The 19,661-nt window shown below is 37.0% G+C and overlaps 1 protein-coding gene and 1 long non-coding RNA gene across 9 annotated transcripts in view; one reads left to right on the plus strand and one right to left on the minus strand.

The window, feature by feature from the left end:
• The window catches only part of ALB (albumin), a 65,686-nt gene that overhangs the window by 15,723 nt on the left and 30,302 nt on the right, over positions 1-19,661 (minus strand). For 3 of the 7 annotated variants that reach the window (XM_070261695.1, XM_070261696.1, XM_070261697.1), the window contains exon 2: positions 237-3,346. In XM_070261695.1, coding sequence (XP_070117796.1) covers positions 237-315 — 79 coding nt within the window. In that variant the 5' untranslated portion in view covers positions 316-3,346. Of the gene's footprint in view, positions 1-236; positions 3,585-15,940; positions 16,111-19,661 lie in introns of those variants that run through there. The other 4 variants (XM_070261692.1, XM_070261694.1, XM_070261691.1 and 1 more) reach the window with 4 other exon arrangements.
• LOC138923640 (uncharacterized) overlaps positions 16,776-19,661 on the plus strand; it is a 30,260-nt gene continuing 27,374 nt past the window's right edge. Inside the window, exon 1 of one of the 2 annotated variants that reach the window (XR_011437551.1) lies at positions 16,776-17,061. This is a non-coding gene — a long non-coding RNA (uncharacterized lncRNA). The remainder of the gene's footprint in view (positions 17,062-19,661) is intronic. The other variant, XR_011437550.1, reaches the window with a different exon arrangement.

A 19,661-nucleotide genomic window follows, 5' to 3' on the forward strand; every position in this document is an offset into this window, starting at 1 on the left:
TCCTTCATGAGCAAAAGGAAATTACAGTTACTAAGCAATTCTGACCATTTTTTTCACCTAAGATGTTAGAAATATATTAATAACTTCCTAAGGATTCATAAATACAAAATATCATCACAGACTAGAAATAGATGCTAAAGAAAAACTTACTTCTTTAAAGATGCAGGGTTTACTGAAACTTTCTTTTACTAGGAAAATAAAATACAAGTTGAACAGTAGAAAAATAGAGTTCTTACGTGTATCACGACGCAACACGCCTCTGGAATAAGCAGAGCTGAAGAGAAAGAGAAGGGAAACAAAGGTTACCCACTGCATTGTGCCAAAGGCTTGTGAAGTTGATAGGAGAGAAAAGCTAGGAGAAATAGAGAGAAATTAGCACTAATATACTTCTTTCACCAATAATTATAGATTATTAACTAGACTCATCTTTGTATTCATTGGCTCCCAACTGATTACAAAATTTACAATATTCTTGCCAAACAATTGTTTGACTAATCTGTTGCGTATGTTTGCCATCTGGAACTGTTTTCTTCACAAGACCTGGTCAATTCATTAAAGTTATGTAAAACATCTTATCAAATTTTACATAAGAGTTTAAACGATTTGTACCTATTATTCATTACCATGTTCTTTATCTGTGATTTCCCATTTGAACATTTTAGTTTTCAATATTTGCAAAAATTTAACCAAACCAACACCTTAGCTTGGAAGTAAGGCATACTAAAAGAGCTCAGCTCCGAATTGTATCCATTACTAATTCCAAATGTGTCTTTATTGATAAATAATGAAAAATTTACACACACACAAACACACACACAGAGGGCATCCATGTCTTTTTCATTCTTCTGAAACTCTTCTGTCTGAAAAAGCTGCAAACTAAGAAAAAGCCATAACAACAACTAAAATGGATATTCATGAATTCTGCATTTCCATCCCAGCACTGGCCCATGAGTGATTCAGTCCCTGCAGTCGGATGCTTAGATGCAAGGCAGGTATCTCTCACTGTATTTTTCATTAAAGAGACGGGGAAGAAAATGGGTGCAAATGACGGTAATGATGACTTCACCGTCATAATATACACAGGACAGTCTGAGCCCTGATTACACCTCGAGAGGTTATAAGAATCCTAGGCCCTCTTCACCAGGCATCATAGTCCTTCCATCCTTGTTTCACACTTTTTTCCTTTCTCCCTTTTAATAAAAAGAAAAGTCACCTGCTCTTCTTTAACATTATTTTAAATTTCAAAATAAATTTAGCCTTATGTCTAAAAACAAAGCAAAGCAAAGATAATTTTTCAAAAATATTTTTTCAAACTTCCTTCCCTACCCTCCCCACCCAAGATTCTGATCTCTGCCTCTAATGGGCTATTCTCTCCCTGGCCTTTTGATCCAAAGATGAAGAACTACAATAATTAGTAACAAGCCAGTTGTTTCATTTAATTACATAACCCAGTCAACAAAAACTGTCAGTCAAGTTGCTCTATGGTGCATATAGACATGGAGACTAACAAATACTCAAGAGGAGCATTATTTTTCCTCTTTTATCATATGATGAAAGAAATATGCTTTCTATGATCGTATTTTATTTTATTTCATTTTCAGTTATGAGTGGTAATTAGATAATCAAGCACAGAAGAGGAGATAATAGATAGATGATTGATAGATGGACAGATGATAAACAACAGAGATGGACAGATGACAGAGACAGAGAGATGATAGATGGATGGAGAGACAGATGAGAGAGAGAGAGAGAAAGCGAGAGAGAGAGATGATAGATGGATGGAGAGACAGATAGATGAGAGAGAGAGAAAGAGAAAGAGAGAGATGATAGATAGATGGAAAGATAGATATACAGACAGACAGATAGATAGATGGAATTTTTTTAAGTGGCTCAAGAGAGTCCTAAATAATGGAGCCAGATTTGTCTTTCAGGTCGCAGATGAACAGAATTAGAAGAAAGTCCGCCTATGGAATTGTTTCCATTGGAGAAAACCAATTTTTTTAAAGCCCAAAAACCCACATTAGAAAAGAAAAAAGGAAATTATTCTAACTTTCTATTGTCCTAAATAGAGAAAATAATTCTTTTTTAGATAAATTATGTCAACTTTTAGTTCCCGAGAAAGAGTAGGCATCTTTTATTTGAAGTCAGTGTCCAACCCTAGCCTTTCCTTATGAGGCCCCAAGGAACGCTTGATCAAACATGAAATCCTTGTCATTTAATATGATTTACTAATTCACATTACTAATTCACAATTACTAATTCACTAATTCACTATTACCAATTCACAAAATCAAACCTTTGTCACACACACATACACTTTGTGCATATTTTTTCATTTAACAAATGTAAGGCATAATATTAATGTCTCCCTCTACTTTGCATTGCAATATTATATCTTAATGCAATGGTAAATATAGAAAACCAAAAAATATATAAAATTCATCATGATTCTAGCAACTTAGAATTGATTTTCCTATATTTAATGAAGATCTCATAGCTTTAAAAGATAAAATTGAAAATATCTGAAAAAATCTTTCCTACAGTACCAATAACATATTTTGCATGTGTGTATTCTTATTAAAGATTAGCAAATGGTTGAAAAGTTAAAATATTTAATTCTTAACACTGTTTGCTTAAAATTCATATTTATTAACAATAAACTCTTGAACATTTGCATTTTGAGGATTCCCAAAGTAAGAATTTCTACATTTTTCTTCTATTAATTCTGCATGTGCATTCTATATTGAGAAAAATAAAACCACATAATTGTTGGTTGTTTCTAAATATTCTGTTCGTCAAGCTTTTAAACTTTTATATTTAGTTAGTCATCAAAGGACTCTGGCATGAGGGTAACGGCAAATATTTAAACCAAGAATTATAAATATGGCTTACAGAATCTGGTTTCTAAGTAAACAGGAAACTAGCTCCAATGATTCTAAAATGTTTTCCCATTTTTTATGGGAGAAGTTTAAAAAGAGAGAGTAGGTAATAAAATTACTTGATGTGAAAAGAATCACAGTGTATTGATCATTTAGAAGAGAAAAAACAATACCTCAATTGAACCATAAATATAACTGGGAATTAAATCTAAATCTTTATCCCTTTTGTCCTTTGTTTTGCATTTATTTTGACAGGATAGAAAAGGCACAGAAGTAGATAAAATATGTATTTGGACCTGTCTCGCACTTCTTTGCAACCCCAATCATAACCTTAAACTACACCCTCTACTCCCCTCTGGATTTGTGAAGCTTCTCACAAAGTCACTCCCTCCATCTGGCCATCTTTTCAGTCCAGCCCTTACGCCATCTTCTTCTGTGATAGATTACTACTTCTGTGTCACCTTCTCCTAGAAATAAAGTGAAATATATGCATAAAAATGTGATAGCAGTGCCTAATAATATCCTCAGTATTTTAACAGAGACTTTCTGGAGACAACCACTTATCTGAAAGTGATTCCAAAATATGGGTGATTTGGTTTCGTTTGGAGATAAAATTGGGGACAGGAAAATCTTTTCTTAGCACTCCTCCTATAGTACTATGCACATATGCAGATCCAACATAAAATGAAGGGCCTGGACCACTTTCTGAAAAATATGGAAGGATGGAAAAGTGAAAAACCACTAAGCATCAAACTAACCAATTCAAACATGGTAAGCAATTTAATTTCTTATTCGCTTGTGAAGAGACATTTCCCATTAAAAAATAAGAAAATAAATTGTCCAAAACCTATGAACTTGTATAGGCATTGCTAATGCAAATGAAAAATTGTAATGTGATCCAGATATCATCTCCTTGTGTAAGTCATCCCCCCAAAATACCCACTTGCATCAGTAAGAAATATAAAATTTGATGAAGATTTCATAGACGACGAGGAGAGGAAAGTTTACATTATAAAAACCACACTAGTGGGGCTGGCCCCATGTCATGGTGGTTAAGTTCAGCATGCTCCACTTCAGCAGCCTGGGTTCATGGGTTTGGATCCCAGGTGTGGACCTACACCATTAGTCAGCCATGCTGTGGCAGCAACCCACATACAAAATAGAGGAAGATTGGCACAGATGTTAGCTGAGGGCTAATCTTCCTCAAGGAAAAAAGAAAACAAAGCACTAGATCACCACCTTTGGCTTGTCACATCTCTTAAGTCCCTCTCTCTCTAAAGCTCCCATGGCAGGAGAGTCCCTTTTCCTCCCCTTTCTTCATGGTACACTGGGTTCTAGAATTTACATCTACCTCCTCTCAGATTTCCTAACCATTCACTTCAAATTTCTCAACTCTTTACTATACAGTTTAATTCAACTCAATGTGACTTTTTAGTTCCGAACTCAGACATGCAAATCCGTATGTATCTCCAAGCCATATGGATCAAGTGGGATTAAATTATCATCAAGGGCCCTTCTACTTTGAACATTCTGTGATTCCACATTTCCAGTGTAACAGTCTTATAGAATGAGAAAAGAATCTGACTGGTATTAGAATGAATATATCAAGTTAGGGAATTGGGATTCAAATTTAAGAACTTGTTCATTGCTGAGCTGTCCAATGGCTCCTCAGGCATTACTCTCCATCTAGTTCAGATTAACATTTTTAAGAAATCAAAAGTCATTTAAACTTGTCTAAACTAAGTAAATAAAATAACGCTTTCCCATATCTTTCTTATTGTCTTTCCAACCCAAGAGAAATATAGCTAATGCCTGAAATCCATGGTTATTCATTCTTTATGTAAGTTAACAAGTAGAATATACAAACATATCAATAGAAATTAATGCTGGTAACTCCTCCCTCATTAAAATAGCTATAGATGGAAATCAAAAACAAATGAATACTCTGCTGAGAGTTTAATAGTGCTTAGTCTATTCATATTCTATATTTTTTCCAAAGGTAATTCAAGAGACTTACCACCTAAAAGAAGGTGAAAGTTACAAAATTGAACTTTTTTAACCTTCTGTAAAACAACAAACATTGCATAACTATAATATTCCCATGTTTAAACTTTAGTACAACAAGTTTAGAAAGTTTTCATTGAGGGAGAAAATCTTTTTCTCCTTGATGTCTTCTAAAGCTTAGAATGTACTAGATGATTTGTAATCTCCGAGTGTCAGTCTTTACCTAAAACTGTTCTGATCTGCCCCCAACTGAGCCTTGGAATTTAAGTCTTTTGAAATTCTTGTCAGTTTTTCAAGTATCTATGTATGGGCTAACATGAAGAAATGAATTGTTTGATCCGTAAAAACTTGTAGCTCTTAAGAAATATATCAAATAAATAATTGGCCTATGTTCTCTTTTTTTTTTTGGAGATAAATTCATCTCTAGTCTAATTATAATAAACTACATAATGTAAATGTTTTCAAAATGATTTTTAAATATTATTATTGCACATATAAGCATTGAATTGTTCAAAATTAGTTTTTCATTGTATAGACTTTGAAAAAGCAAAATTCTTTTATTAGAATAACATTCATAGGTTTCAAGGTTTTGTTTACAAAAATAGTTTATTTAATAATAATATGTTGGAATAAAAAAATATGCATTCAAATAGCATAAAGAGGTAATTTTGGTAACATACGATGTTGGCAATGGCGCTCTCTTTCCAAAATGCTTCTGATTCACAGTTGTGGCATATCCAGTATAGTTCAACATCAATAGCTTAAATTACTAGATGAAATACATACAAATACTATTTCAATCAAATTTTAATTTTTATATTTACACTAGATATTCACTCATTCATTAAAATTATATAAATTAGCCTCTCAGCATTTAATGTCTTGAAGGCAAACGACTGTTATTGATGAGTCCAAATTTCTCTCTGTTGTTGTGTGGAAAATTGGCAAGAAATGCACAACAAGGCTGTGCTATCTAAAAACAAACATTGTTCTGGCATCAACAAATGGACTATTTATTTAAGAACACCAGCATTCTTGCTGACAGGGCACAATCCAGAAAACAATGTTTCATATTTATTTTAAGTAGCACCACCTAGACTTTCATTCATGCTCAAAATTTATTGAGTACCCACTAAATGCCAAGCGTTTGCTAGGCTATGAGAACACAAAAGATTAATAAGACACAGTCCTTGACTTCAACGAGCCCACAGTATAATGGAGGAGACAAAACATATAGAAAGATAATTATAACGCAACACTGTAAATGACTGTGTATGTAGAGTGGAAGGTACTCCTGGAGTGATACAGAAGTAGTAGAGGAAAAGCTCTAAATCCAAGGGGAATCTTGTGCATAAATAAGATGTATGAGCTCTAACCTGTTTAGCTAACTCAGCAAATCAATAGACTGCAAACCTTCAAATTTGCGTTCTCTAAGTTCATGTTTGCTTGTGAAGCAACTTTGTCTGGAGAAATGGAATGAGTAGGTGGAGGGCTGAGGGAAGTATGGAGGGTATGAAGGTGTATAATTTCTAAATATTTGATGAGAGACCAAAATACATAAAGCAAAGAGTTAGGCCCTGGTTTAGAAAATGGTGGAACTTTCTGCAGGAGTAAGAAAGAAAAGAAAGGCAGGCTGGCAGGCAGAAAAGCAGAGTTTGCAATTATTTGGATCTCCAGGCAAAGCTAAGAATGGGAACGGTCATTTTAATATTACAAGCCCCCAAAAAGATATTGTCCTTGTAGAAAGCTACAAAAGTGCCACAGTGAAATAGTTTATCTAAGATGATAGACATAGTTGGTAGACCACCCAGATAATTAGTGAGGAACAGTGCTCCTGATTCAAGCTGTATTTATTTAATAATACCTTTTGCTGGGAGTCTGGGAGGGCTTTCTTAGGGGTGTGACTTTTAAACTGAGAATTTTTTCAATGGGCATGAGTAATGAGGGAAGAAAATAGCTGTCCAGTCACAGGGAACAGACATACAAATGCTTGAGGCAAGAAAGAGCCTGAAAGAAACTGAGAAAGGCTAGACATGGAGTGAAGGGAAGCACAGTGTAAGGTGAAACATAAGAGTAGATGGCTTTGTAAGTCATCTTAGCTACAGTAAGTACTTTTGGTCTTCATTCTAAAAGCAATGAGGAGAAGTTGAATGACTTTATTAGCTCAATGATATAATCTGATTTATGCTTCAGAAAGATTACTCTGATTGTAGTGTGGAGAGGAGACTAGAGAAGACAAAGGCATATATAGGAAGACTAGTGAGGGGACTAATGCAATAGTCCTAGTAGCAGATGATGAGATCTTGAGCTATATCAATGATACAGAAATGGAGAGAAGTGGAAAAATTGGAGAGATATTTAGTGTGGTACTGGCCATGGACCCAAGCAAGAGATCTCCTTCTCTAAAATCCATGCTCTAGAAGGCGTCCTCCGGTCTCTTCCAGCTATTCTCTGCCCCAGAGGGCAAAAAGTCCACAAAACCAAGGGTATACGCCCACCAAAACCTGTCTTCTTCCTTTTCTAGACCATGATTCAGGCAACCTGACTCTGGAATTCCCTGTCCAAACTGCCCTGAATCTCATCTAGTGCCTGAGAAGTCCTCTTCTATGAGTCTATCTTTCCACGAGCAGACCGTGTCACTGATGTATTTACCCCTGGGCCTGAGAAGTGGTGAAGAGGCAGATATTTGGAGGAGATGTGGACAGACCTGGAATATCAGGGGTGGAGTTTCCACATGCACATAAAAGAGGCCCCTTCATAGTACAGGATGGAGCCAACGTTGGGCAGAAAGAAGAGGTGGGCCAGAGGTAGGAGCTGGTTCTCCCCAGCACAAAATTCCAAGGAGATAAAATTCGTAGGACTTGATGGATTAAAATTGGTTGATGAGAGAAATAGAGGTGTCATGAGGATTTCTACCTTTCTGCTTTGCACAATTCAATGATTGTGGTACAACTCAGTGGTCTAAGGAGGTTTAGACAAAGACCAGAGATATGTAAGATCATTAGTATGATTTGGACATGTTTGACTTCAGGCATCTTTGAGACTTCTAAGCAGAGATGTCAAGTAGACAGTTATAGATATAAAGTCTAGAGGTCATAGGTGAAGTTTAAGCATGGAATATCATTTGTGAATCATCAAGCAGTGCAGGATTGAGACAGTATGGGGAGAGTGTAACATGAGACAAGAAAGGCCCATTATACAGTCTTGAGAAAGACCAAGATCAAAGAACAGGTAGTAACAGAAGAAGAAAAAAATGATCAAGGTTAGTGTTATACCAGTGAACATAGGGAAGAGAATGTTTAAGGTAGAGTTACAAATATTACTGACAAGGTTAGTAGATAAGAATTGAAAAAAACATCTGTTGCATAGGGATTACTGGTGTCCTTAATAGAGCTGTTTTGATAGAATGATGAGACCAAAATCCAGACTGGAGTAGCTTAGAAAAGTGAATGAGAGGTGAGCAATAAATAAGTGCAGTATGGATATCTCTTCCTAGAAATTTGGATGTGAAGGGAGGCAGCTGAAGGGGGTTGAAGGTCAATGAAAAGTTTTACTTGTGAGCAGTTAGAAGCCAAGGAAAAGTGTTCCACTGATTGTGGCTTCTATTTTCTCTGCAAAGGGGGGCAGTGTTGCTAAGAATGAAGGGCTTTGAGTTGAATATTTGAGGAAAATGGAGAAAGTTGAGTAGTCATGAAAAATGAAGGCATGCACGGAGCAGAGACTTTTTGCCATGGGCTAAATTGAAAAGTAAGAAAAGTTTCTCTGTGGTATGCATTTCCCTCTCCATCCCCTCACTGGGGCCCCTGACAATCCCTCTTTCCCATTCTGTCGCCCTCTGTACTCCTCAAACACATGCCTTAGACTCAGCGCCCCACTGCTCTCCTCTTAGGATCCTCTGGCCCCCCTAGTACCCTGCCTGTAAGTTCTATGTGACTCCTCTCTAATGCACACTCCATGCCAAAACTGTCATTTCTTAACTTGTGGGCAAATTCAGATAGGTGTTAAAGATCAACAATCTTAATTAAAGTAACTCCGAAAAATCTATGAGTCTCTTCTTATCTCAGCCCCATATGTCCCAGGCTCCCAACACTATTTCCTCCACAAAACCACACCTAACCTTCCTAGAAATAGAGGTCTTTGAGAAGGGACTGCTGTTCTGTTGCTGAATTCCTAACGGGTGGAATCTCAGACAGGTAACAAAATGAAGAGAAGAACCTGAGGCAGTGCCTCCATGGTTCCTCAAATCTCACCACGAAGGTCCTATCCCACTAGGACAGAGGTTAATTGACCCTGTAAATAGCCGTTGGCACCTGAACTTTGGTGCTTGAACTTTGGAATCTCTATTTGGTTGTTCAGAAACTTCTTTTTCTCTTTTTATTTTTTAGAGCATGAGTTTGTTAGATCAATGTTTTCTTACAATTGCAAAGCAACAATTTATGTCCTACATCCTCAATATAAGAAGGTCCTTGAATGTATAAACCATATCTGATGCTCATTACGTCTAACACCACATCCAGTGCATGCATTGGATTTAGGAGCCATTCAAAACCTTCATTCACTGTCAGTTTAATTCGACTGATCAATAGGCAACTGCGCCCATGTGGTAAGAAGCCGTGAGCAACTTGATAACACGTGCCCTCCCACATTTTCCTTTTCTCATTGGAATGCAGTCTGGGAATTAGTTTAGTTAGAAGGATAAATGGTGGTAAATAGGTTAGCAGAAGCTGACTTCCTTTAATCCTGACCAACTGAAGCAGTTAAAAACATTCTAGCCATTAGGCATAGTAGGGTCTATTTAAAGAGCCCAGCGATATATCACATTGGCCCACCAGCCACATTCACCGCCCAGAATGTCGCTCAGGTCTTAGCACGTGTCATATGCCTGGCACTTCTTTACCCTCCCCCTCCCAAATCCAAGGCCCAAGCCAATACTAATTCCCATTTGTATTCTATTGTATTCCGCTTTGGGGAGTAAGCAGAGGGAGTTCTGGAGGAGTTCAAATATGAAAATCTTTCCAATGGCTCAAGTACCCAGTGATGCAAGGCCATCTGTAGAGAAACTTGCTCATGACTATTAACCACATAGGTGCAATTGCTTCTTCATCAGCCAAATTAAACTGATGGCTATAATAACTTAAATCTGTCCATTCAGAGGTTATTCTTTGGTTGATTCTGACTATACTTTAAAATTGTGAGTATATTCCTGGAAAATATCAAATATGAAATGTATCTGCAAAGATGAGGAGGGGAGACTATGGGTAACATCTCTTTACTCAATAGGAAAAATTTGGTGTAGTCAGACATTAACACAGATACCCTGCTTTTTAAACTAAAAAATGTTTTTATAGGGAAAAATAATAATTAGATTTCCTGCTGTTTCTAACGTTCTTTGTTATTATTCAAACCCTGGAGTATGTCTAACTGACTCATTCATGTACTGGAGTCTCTCTATTTGTAGTCTTGATCATCTTCCACAACAAGCTCCTTATTTCCAGAGATCTCTACAACACATGTATTACGTAAGATCCTGATTTTCAACTACTTTTAGATCAGTTTTTCAAACAGGATCATGAAATAAACTTAGTGTGTCATGACCAGTATTTTTTAGTATAAAATAAAATGATTAGAATCTATCAGAGTGCATTACATATAATAGGATAAGAAACATTTTGTGAAATTTTTGCTATATATAGCTATATTAGGAAAAAATTTGTAAAGTGATCATATTGTGGGAATATCTAAGGAGAGTTATCACATAAAATGTATTTCTTACTATGGTTGTTGTAAAAAAACTTGAAGATCCATTCTTGAAATCCACCTGCTGTAAGTTCAATATGTCATTATGTTCAAAATCAATTTCCTGTCTTCCCACGATGACTGTCATCTAATTTTTTTCCAAATTTACCTATTTGGCTTACAATACCACAATTCTCCATATCACTCATTCCCATAACCTTATAGTAATTTTAATACCTCCTTCTCCTTAACCTCAAGTATCTAATACGTCTCTAAATAATTTTGACCCAACCTTTAAAATCTCACATTTATCCTTATCCTCCAGGACACTGACACCACTCTGTTTCTGCTCTCACCAAATTGTGCCTGAGTTATTAAAATAAACTCCTGATTAATGTTCAAACCTCAAGTCCTTGTGTACCCGATTAATCCTAGAACTTTCCTCTCCTTAAAATTTTTTAATGTTTCCCCATAACATTTTAAATAAATTCCAAGCTGCTTATCTTGGTATTCAAAATTCAGTAGTCCTGTTCTACTGGTTTATATGATCCACGAAAGCAGAGGCTCTGTCTTTCTCCATCCCTGCAATCTCCCCAATGGATAGCACATGACTGGCACATAGCATGTGGTCAATAATATTTCTTGCATGGATGAACAAATAAAGGAAGGACCGGTCTCTGTAGCATAGTCTTTTCTTTCTCTTTCACATATAAGTTCCCCCCAATGTCGGTAATATTCGTTGTAACGTTTTTTGCAAGTGTACACAGTATAAAACAGCATCTTAGGGGAGAAGACTGTGAAGGGCACTATAAGGCCACCTCCATCTTTCCCAGCATACCAAGTTCATCTCCAGACCAGAGTCTCTGCTTATTAGGCTGGCTCCCACCATGATGACTTCCGCCTGCCTTCTATCTATAGAAATCCTCCTCCTCTTTAGAGCACACCCTAGAATCTTCTCTCCTCACCCATCTTAAATTCTCCTCAATCTCTTCTGATAATCTCTATTACTTTGTTTTAGTTCTTAGTCATATCTCTTGAATTTTGTGGTTTTATTATGAGTAAAGATTTGTCCTATTCATTGTATTCTCCACAGAAATTTCAGTTCAGTACTAGACACTTAGTAGATAGACACTAAACTTATCAATTAAATTAAATGAGTAAAAATTTGCAAAGTGATTGTACTGTGGGAAAAAACCTAAGAAGGTTTATTAAATACTCATCTCTAGCAAATTTAAGGTTCACGGAAGTCATCACATACATTCCTGTCATGTAGTAGGTTCTCCAGAAATGTCAGTGAGTGAATGAATGAATAAACAAACAGATAAACAGTTTGCAGTCTGGTGTTCATCAACTCCTTGACATCCATGAAAGCATAATGAAAGTCATGAGCTTATTGTCCATACTGCAAAAAATAATAATATAAATTTTGCTTTTATTCATGATAAGGCCTCAAATACTCACTGAAACCTCAAGTGCCTTTACATTAGGTTAGAACTCTATCAACTCCACTGGAGCACTGCTGAGTGTGTCAGGAGGAAAACGACAGCAGTTTGTTTAACAAACATTCATAAAGTGCCTCCCATGTGCGGGTCCCTGTTCTCAGCAGTGCTTTACCAGCATTGGCTCAGATACTCCTTAGAAGAATCTTATGAGGGCAGCACTGTTCTTATCTCTATTTTACAAGCGAGGAAACTCAAGGTAAGGTAACTGGGATTAAGTAACTTGCCCAAGGTCAACAGTTAGTGAGCAACAGAGCAAAGACTGTGATCTCAGGCAGTCTCGGGTCAGGAGGGTATAGATCTAATCTACAACATCTTCCAAAAGTTAGGGCAGTTATTCTCAACTGAAAGTCCCTAAAAACTTTCATTGTATTCAGAAAGCAATATCCATTTACATTGGCAGTAAAAATATTTTTCCTTGGGTTTAAGCTGTAGAAGCTGGCATGAGGATATACACTTTTAGTCCTATGCTTTATTGTTTGTTCTTCTAAAATAAGGTCTCCAAGTGTCATAGAAGCCTTGGTAACAAGCCCAGTGGCTGCAGTAGCAACAAAGATAATTGATAGAGGTGGCAGTAGAAGCTGAAGAGGAAAACAGGCACTGGCAACAACATTGGGAATTAGGCACTAAAATGTTCATGAATATTTCAAATTTCAGATTGTATGACAATAAGTTAAAGTTGAAATCTGCTATTTCATATCACTTATTCTACGATTTTGAAAACGGTCATATGAAGCTTCATTTTATAATATTTTAACTAACATTCCTTTCCATTGTTGCTTTGCCACTGCTAGAAGACACGCAGAAAGAATGCTTTTCATAAATCTAAAGGCAAAGTCCTTCTAACCCACACAAAGGCCTGCTCTTCCCAGGTGGTTTGTTTTCAGTTCAGTTGTAGCAATGATTGCATTTCAGGTTAAGTAGGCTAGATGAGACATCTGTGGAATTTGTTTGAAGACAGATGGGTGCTCAGATACGAAACCGCTGGCTTAAGCAGAGACAGAAATGATAAATAAAAATGCAAGCCTCATGAAGACGCAATCAGAGAAAATAAGGTACTCATAGTAATGACTGTCCTTTCAGTAACAATTATCTAGGAGTTTGCTGGGTGAAGTACACAGCCACTGCATAGACCTGCTGCTGCAGATTTTTCTTTCTTTCTTATTCATTCATGCAGTTCATTCAAATAAATATCTAATGCCTGTTATATTTCCCATATATTTCTGGTGTCTATACTAGGTACCATATGAGACATTATCATGTATTGGTTAAGAGCACAGACTTCCCTAGTTTAAATGCCATCCCTACCACTGGCTATGAGGAACTGGACGAGTTACTTCAATTCTCTGTGTCTTGATTTTCTCTCCTTCATATTGGGGATAACGTTATTTCATGGGATCACTATGAGGGATAAATTTTTTAATGCATCCCAAGTAAATAGTGCCCGGCACATATTAGCACTCAATGAATTTTAGCTAGTATTATCATTATTACCACGAGGAAAAGCAGGCTGGGACCAACACAGCACTAAGAAGGCAAAACAGCATAGGGATAACCACAAACTGGCCTTTAGAGACTCTAAATTTGTCCACATGGGAAGGGCCAGAGAAAGCTCTGTGGGGCAGGTTGGTCAGAGGTGCAGCTTAATCCAGGTCTTAGAATGTAATTTTGACCTGGACATTTTTCTATCCTCATTATTCAGACTAACCAGTTTTTAAGAGACTAGAGCAAAATTTTAGGACTGGAAAAGTCCTTAGAGATAATTGGTTCTATGTCTTTTGTTTTATAGATAAGAATATAAAGGTCAGTTAGCCAGCCCATCAATAAATATTTTTTGATGACCTACTATGTGCCAGCCTCTATTCTGGAAGTGTTGGAGATTCAGCATTGAGCAAAACGTATATATTCCTTGATCTGAAGGAGCTTACATTCCAGTGGGAAAGACAGCAAAGAAACAAGTAAATAAATTAATAAATAGCTAATTTCATGTACTAATAAGTTGAAGATAATAAAATTAAATTCTGAGAGAGAGTGTAACTAGTGAAGGGCTGTAGCTTCACAGTGTCAGAGAAGGCCTGTCTGAGGAAGTGACCTTTCAGTTGAGATCTGAATGATGACAAAGAGATAGGCATGGTGAGATTGGGTCAGAGGGCGAGGGGCATTCAAAGTAAAAGACACAGAAGTGACAAAGGTCTAAGAGGAAATGAAAAGGAGGCGAGCGGGGCATAATGCAGTGAACAGGGAAGAATAGAAGGAGATGAGGCCCAGAGGGAGGCAGACACCGGGCTCCCTAGACCTGAGGAAGGAGGTTGAACTTTATTCTGGTTGTTGTGCAAAGTCATACGTCAATTCTTAAGCAGCAGCTTGACAGGATCTGATTTAAGCTTTGGAAAGACCGCAGTCTGGATGTAACAGACCACAGTGGGCAGGTGTAGGGTAGGGAAAAGAGCAGGCTGTGGCTGTAGCCCAGGCAAGAGATGATGGTGGTTTAAACCAGGGTGATAGCAAAGGAAATGGTGATCAGCGGTCCGATTCTGAATGTATTTTGGGAGTAGAGCTGTCAGCTCTTACTGATAAATTGGATGTGAGGCAGGAGGGGAAAAAAGGACTCAACAATGACTCTTAAATTTTGACCTAAACAACCGAGAGAATGCTGGAGCCGTTTATGAGGAGAGGTGGAGGAGTGGAAGGTGGGGTGGGGTGATATACCAGGTTTAAGGAAGGTAGTTATTCTGTTTGGCCTTGTTAAGTTTAAAATATCTGTCAGATATCGTGGTAGAAATGTCATATTGTTCAGTATATGAATCGGACCCTCAGGGGAGAAGTTCTGGCTCTGAATAAAAATTTGAAAAAAATAGATAAGATAGATGTGTTTAAACATAGATGTGTTTAAAGCCACGGATTTAAAGGAGATCATCTGATAACCCAGGAAGAGAGTGTAGACAGAGGAGCTGGGTGCTGAGGAAAGAACCCTCTGTACTACAACATGTAGAGGTCTGAGGGTGTAGGAGGGGCCAAGGAGAAAGAGCAACTGTGAAGTGAGAGAGAAGTCAAGAGTGCCAGTGATGTAGAAGTCTAGGAAAGAAGACTCAGATGCTTTTGCAAAGTAGTGTTCCTGGTGAGTGATAGTTAGGACTCCTATAATTACCTTATAAGTACCTTGAAGATAGCAGAAGCCTTAAGTTTGTAGTTATTTCATTTCTGTATCACCAACAGTACTTAGTAGGGCTAAATATATGGTGAGAACTCACAAGGTAATTGATTGTTGATTGGGTATACATATATGCGACGCAATGAAAACCAAGTTTATCTTCATAGGGAAGATAATAAATTTCCATTTTACTTACTTGTAGCCCCACAGAGTTGCAAATGGATATTTCTGTGCAATATCACTCAGGTATCTTCATGAACTGTTACTGGCTTGTCTCGTCACACCCTCTGATTTAGTGACGCAATACCTATCTTGGTGACCATGCCTATACATCTTGATCCTAAGATTTAAATAATCTTGTGCAAATAACAAGATAGCTTAATAGTTGTGTTTGATTTGGACAAATAACTAATTCAAAATCTTTCTTGAGAATACACATTGTATTAGAAACAATTTGCAGCCTTTATCAAATGCACAAAAATATGAATATGCACAGTAATTTCTCCCGAGCGTTTTGCAAATTAAAAAGCATAGACGGGCCAAAAGAAGCTATAAGACATTAGGCCTTGATTTGCTAAATAGAGGTATAAGCAATATGCACTCCTATTCATTCATGGTACTTTTAAATTTTAATATATAGAAATATCCAACCCCTTAAACTTCAGACTCACCTCTGACCATAGTTAATGCCTTTTGCATACAAAACAGCATCCTGTAGAAATCCTTCAATATATTAAAGGATGAATTCAGTAAAGATTTTTAAACTATAATATCACTGTGTAAAGGCCAATGACCTGGTGTTTACACTTTAATCCTTTACCACAGATAATTTGCAAAACACAGGCAGATGGCAAATACTTTACAACTCTAATCAACAAAGAATGAACTATGTCCATTGAAAAGTATACTTTGGGCAAATGAATTACAGAAAGTCCACACAAAACATGACCTCGAAGCGAGTGGCCTATTTTTGAGAGAAGAAGAAATGCTGAGTCTGGCATTTGTGTTATCAGAGAGATGTACAGGCAGAAATTCAACAAATGAGTCGCATCATTCTACAACATGGGTGTCCGCTAACAACTCTGAAAAGCTCCAGTGATGAATACAATAAAACAATCATTAACTTAAATATGATTGTAATCTAATTTGAGAAAACACCAAAAAATACTCATGTCTCACAGATCTTCTGAGCTAATTTTTAAGACATTGGAGAGACATTTGTAAGGCACAACATGGTAGAGCAAAATGAGGGATTACAACATCAGTTTTCTACAACACCTGGAAGATCGCTTTACTTGTTCCAATGTGAAAAATCTTAAAAATATTGCAATGGGTGCCATTGCACCCATTTACACAGAAATTTAAAAAACGATTCCAGAGAAGGCCAGCCTGGTGGCTCAGCAGTTAAGTTTGCACCGTTCCGCTTTGGTGGCCTGGGGTTTGCCAGTTCCGATCCCAGGAGCAGACCTATGCACTATTTGTCAAGCCATGCTGTGGCAGGCATCCCACATATAAAGTAGAAGAAGATGGGCATGGATGTTAGCTCAAGGCCAGTCTTCCTCAGCAAAAAGAGGAGGATTGGCTGCAGACGTTAGCTCAGGGCTAATCTTCCTCAAAAACTAACTAAATAAATGAATAAAAATGATTCCAGAGACATTAAACTTCATTTGTGGAAGTTCTTTTCCCCTCTAACCTGCTGTCAAAACCCCCTGATGGACAAGAAGACTGCACAGCTCTTATATTACCACCTCTATATTCAGAGAGAGAAGCAAAAAACACGTGGACTGCCAAGGTAGGAGCCTCCTTCTGCCACTTAATAGTCTTTGCCATTGGGCAAGTTTCTTAACTTCTTTATGCCTCAATTTTCTCAACTATAAATTGGGGATATGGGGTGTTTTAAAGGATTCAGTGATTAAATACATATAAGGTGCCCAGAAAGTACCAGACACAGAGCAAGTATTCAATAAATGTTGGCTATGATTATTATATCTATTATTATTGTTATTATACATTGTAAGTACACAGGTACATGTGTATGTGGACATTATGATATCTTAAAAAAAAAAAAACAAGCAAATAAATGAGCATGAAGAGTTCAAGAAGTTTAGCAAGCAGAAAATGCGTTAGGTGGCGAGAGAGAGAGAGATTGCACACTCCCACTCTCATATATCCCATTCATTACCGATACGTGCACAGGTAACTCTACGACATATTTGCAAGGCTAACTTACACATTCTTTGTAAAGAAATTTTACATTTTTCCTGTTTCAAAGTCTTAGAATTATACAGTTAGAAGCAGTCAAGATTAATCTAGAAGCCTTAAGGGGAAAAAAATCTAAAAGCACTGGAAAATTTTATTTATAATATTATATATATACATGGTGAGTGCCTAGAACAGTGCTGGGCACCTAGCAGATCTTGAATATAAGATGAGCATTTAAACAGGAGCTAGGACGGAACTTCTTTATGAAGAGCTGCACCACAGATACATATTGAACTTAGGAGAGTGACATAACAGTAAACTCCTTGTCTAAGAGTCAACAAGAGACTCAGTTGACTCCAGTAAAGAACTAACAGATATCAAAATCCTAGGGAAAAAATACTTTTATGCACATACTCCTTATAAGTAATGGTTCTCCTTTAACACAACACAATTGTTACTGCCTATCTCTTTATGGGTGTTTCCTCAGTATGGCACACAAGATCTTGAATGGTAAATTGAATTAGATTGAATTTAGCTAATCCATATACTTAAAAGTTTTCATGCTGACGCGAGCATTGCAATAAAATTACTTTTCCCAGTGTTTTATCAAATATGGTGAGAATACTCTTTTTTATTATAAATTTTTCTTGATATTGCTATAAATTGACACATTGATAAAGTACATTCCTGATACAAAATGCCTTGGATTACTACTGCTCTATCCTCAGTACTCTGTATTTTCCATAATCCACCAATCCTTTTTGTTTTTTTATCAAAGAGAGTAGAAATATTTCATTTAGTTTGATTCATCTGTAACTTGACACTGTTCTCCTTCTTAAGAAGGACTCTCATCTTTGGGGTCAGACAACCCACATGAAGTACCAGAGAGCAAAAGTCAGAGTTGGCCTGGGGAAACACCACAAAGCAGGAGGCTTTGAATTCTGGAATCTTGAAGCTGCATATTAATAAGTTTTACTGCACACATAAAAATCTAAATGCACAAAAATGGAGCATCTTGAATCAGAGAAAGACAAGGAATGCTAATCAGGAAGATTGAGCTTTACTTAGCCTTTCTTATCCCCTTTGTAGCCTCAAGTAAATTAAAGCTTTTAGATCTCAGTTCAGCTTGGCAGGTCTTTGTAACCCAGGGGGGCTCAAGTCATCTGGATATCTCATGATCCTGGCTAGATTAGGGTGACCATAAGTAACAAAGCTACACTGGGTTTACCTGCCTAATAGAAGTTTATTTAAAATGACATTGGTCAAGTAACTCAACTTCTTTAGGTCTCAATTTCCTTTCCTATAAAATGAAGGGATTGGGCTGAACGATTCATAAGGTCCTTTCCACTATTTTGATTCTTCTGAAACTACTATAAAGTACAGACTTTCCTCTCCATGCCTAAAACTAACAGGTCCCCAAGAGACAAGGCTGGGTAGCATCGGGCAGGGAAAATGATTCTTTACTTCCAAAAAGAAGCACTCAAATATCTCTTACGATGGATCCGGCCCTGTTCTAAGCGCTTTATGCATATGCATGCATTTAATCCTCACAACCAAGGTGCTATTACTATGCCCATTTAACAGATGAAGAGCTTGAAGTATTAGGTTAAGTAGTTTAACTTATTCAAAGGTGCACAGCTAATACATAGTGGGGTCAGGACGTAAACCCAGGCAATTTGACTTCAAAATCAGTGCTCTTAACCACTCCATTCTGCTTCATGCTTAAGATTCACAGAGCCCACAGAATTTATGTTTGTAACTAACACTGATGATTTCAGACTCAGTGAACTCTTCTAAGTTCTGTACATATTAACCAAGGTCGAAAAGCAGGGTTAACCAAATGTGTGCTGTCAGAGCTCTGGAAAGAAATGTGACTCAAAATTCCTGATGTTGCAAATTTGATTTAACTATGGTTAAAAGTAACTTGTCCTTGAAAAAAAAAATGATATTATAACCCTGAAATTCCATTCAACGTTATAATGATATTTGTTATTATATTTTGAAAATGGAGGTCCCATGAGGAATTCAGATCTCTTGGCCATCCTTCTTATTACAGTCTGAACTTCATCTGAATTTCCATCTGGCCTTTTGAAGGTTTTCAGTGGATCTAGCTTTTCACCCTTAGTTACAAAACAGCTCTCCCTCTTGACTGTAGGCTCCTTGAGAACTGAGACTTTATCGTCTTGATTC

Source organism: Equus caballus, chromosome 3 (assembly GCF_041296265.1).
Source record: "Equus caballus isolate H_3958 breed thoroughbred chromosome 3, TB-T2T, whole genome shotgun sequence".
In the NCBI taxonomy this organism is placed as follows: domain Eukaryota; kingdom Metazoa; phylum Chordata; class Mammalia; order Perissodactyla; family Equidae; genus Equus; species Equus caballus.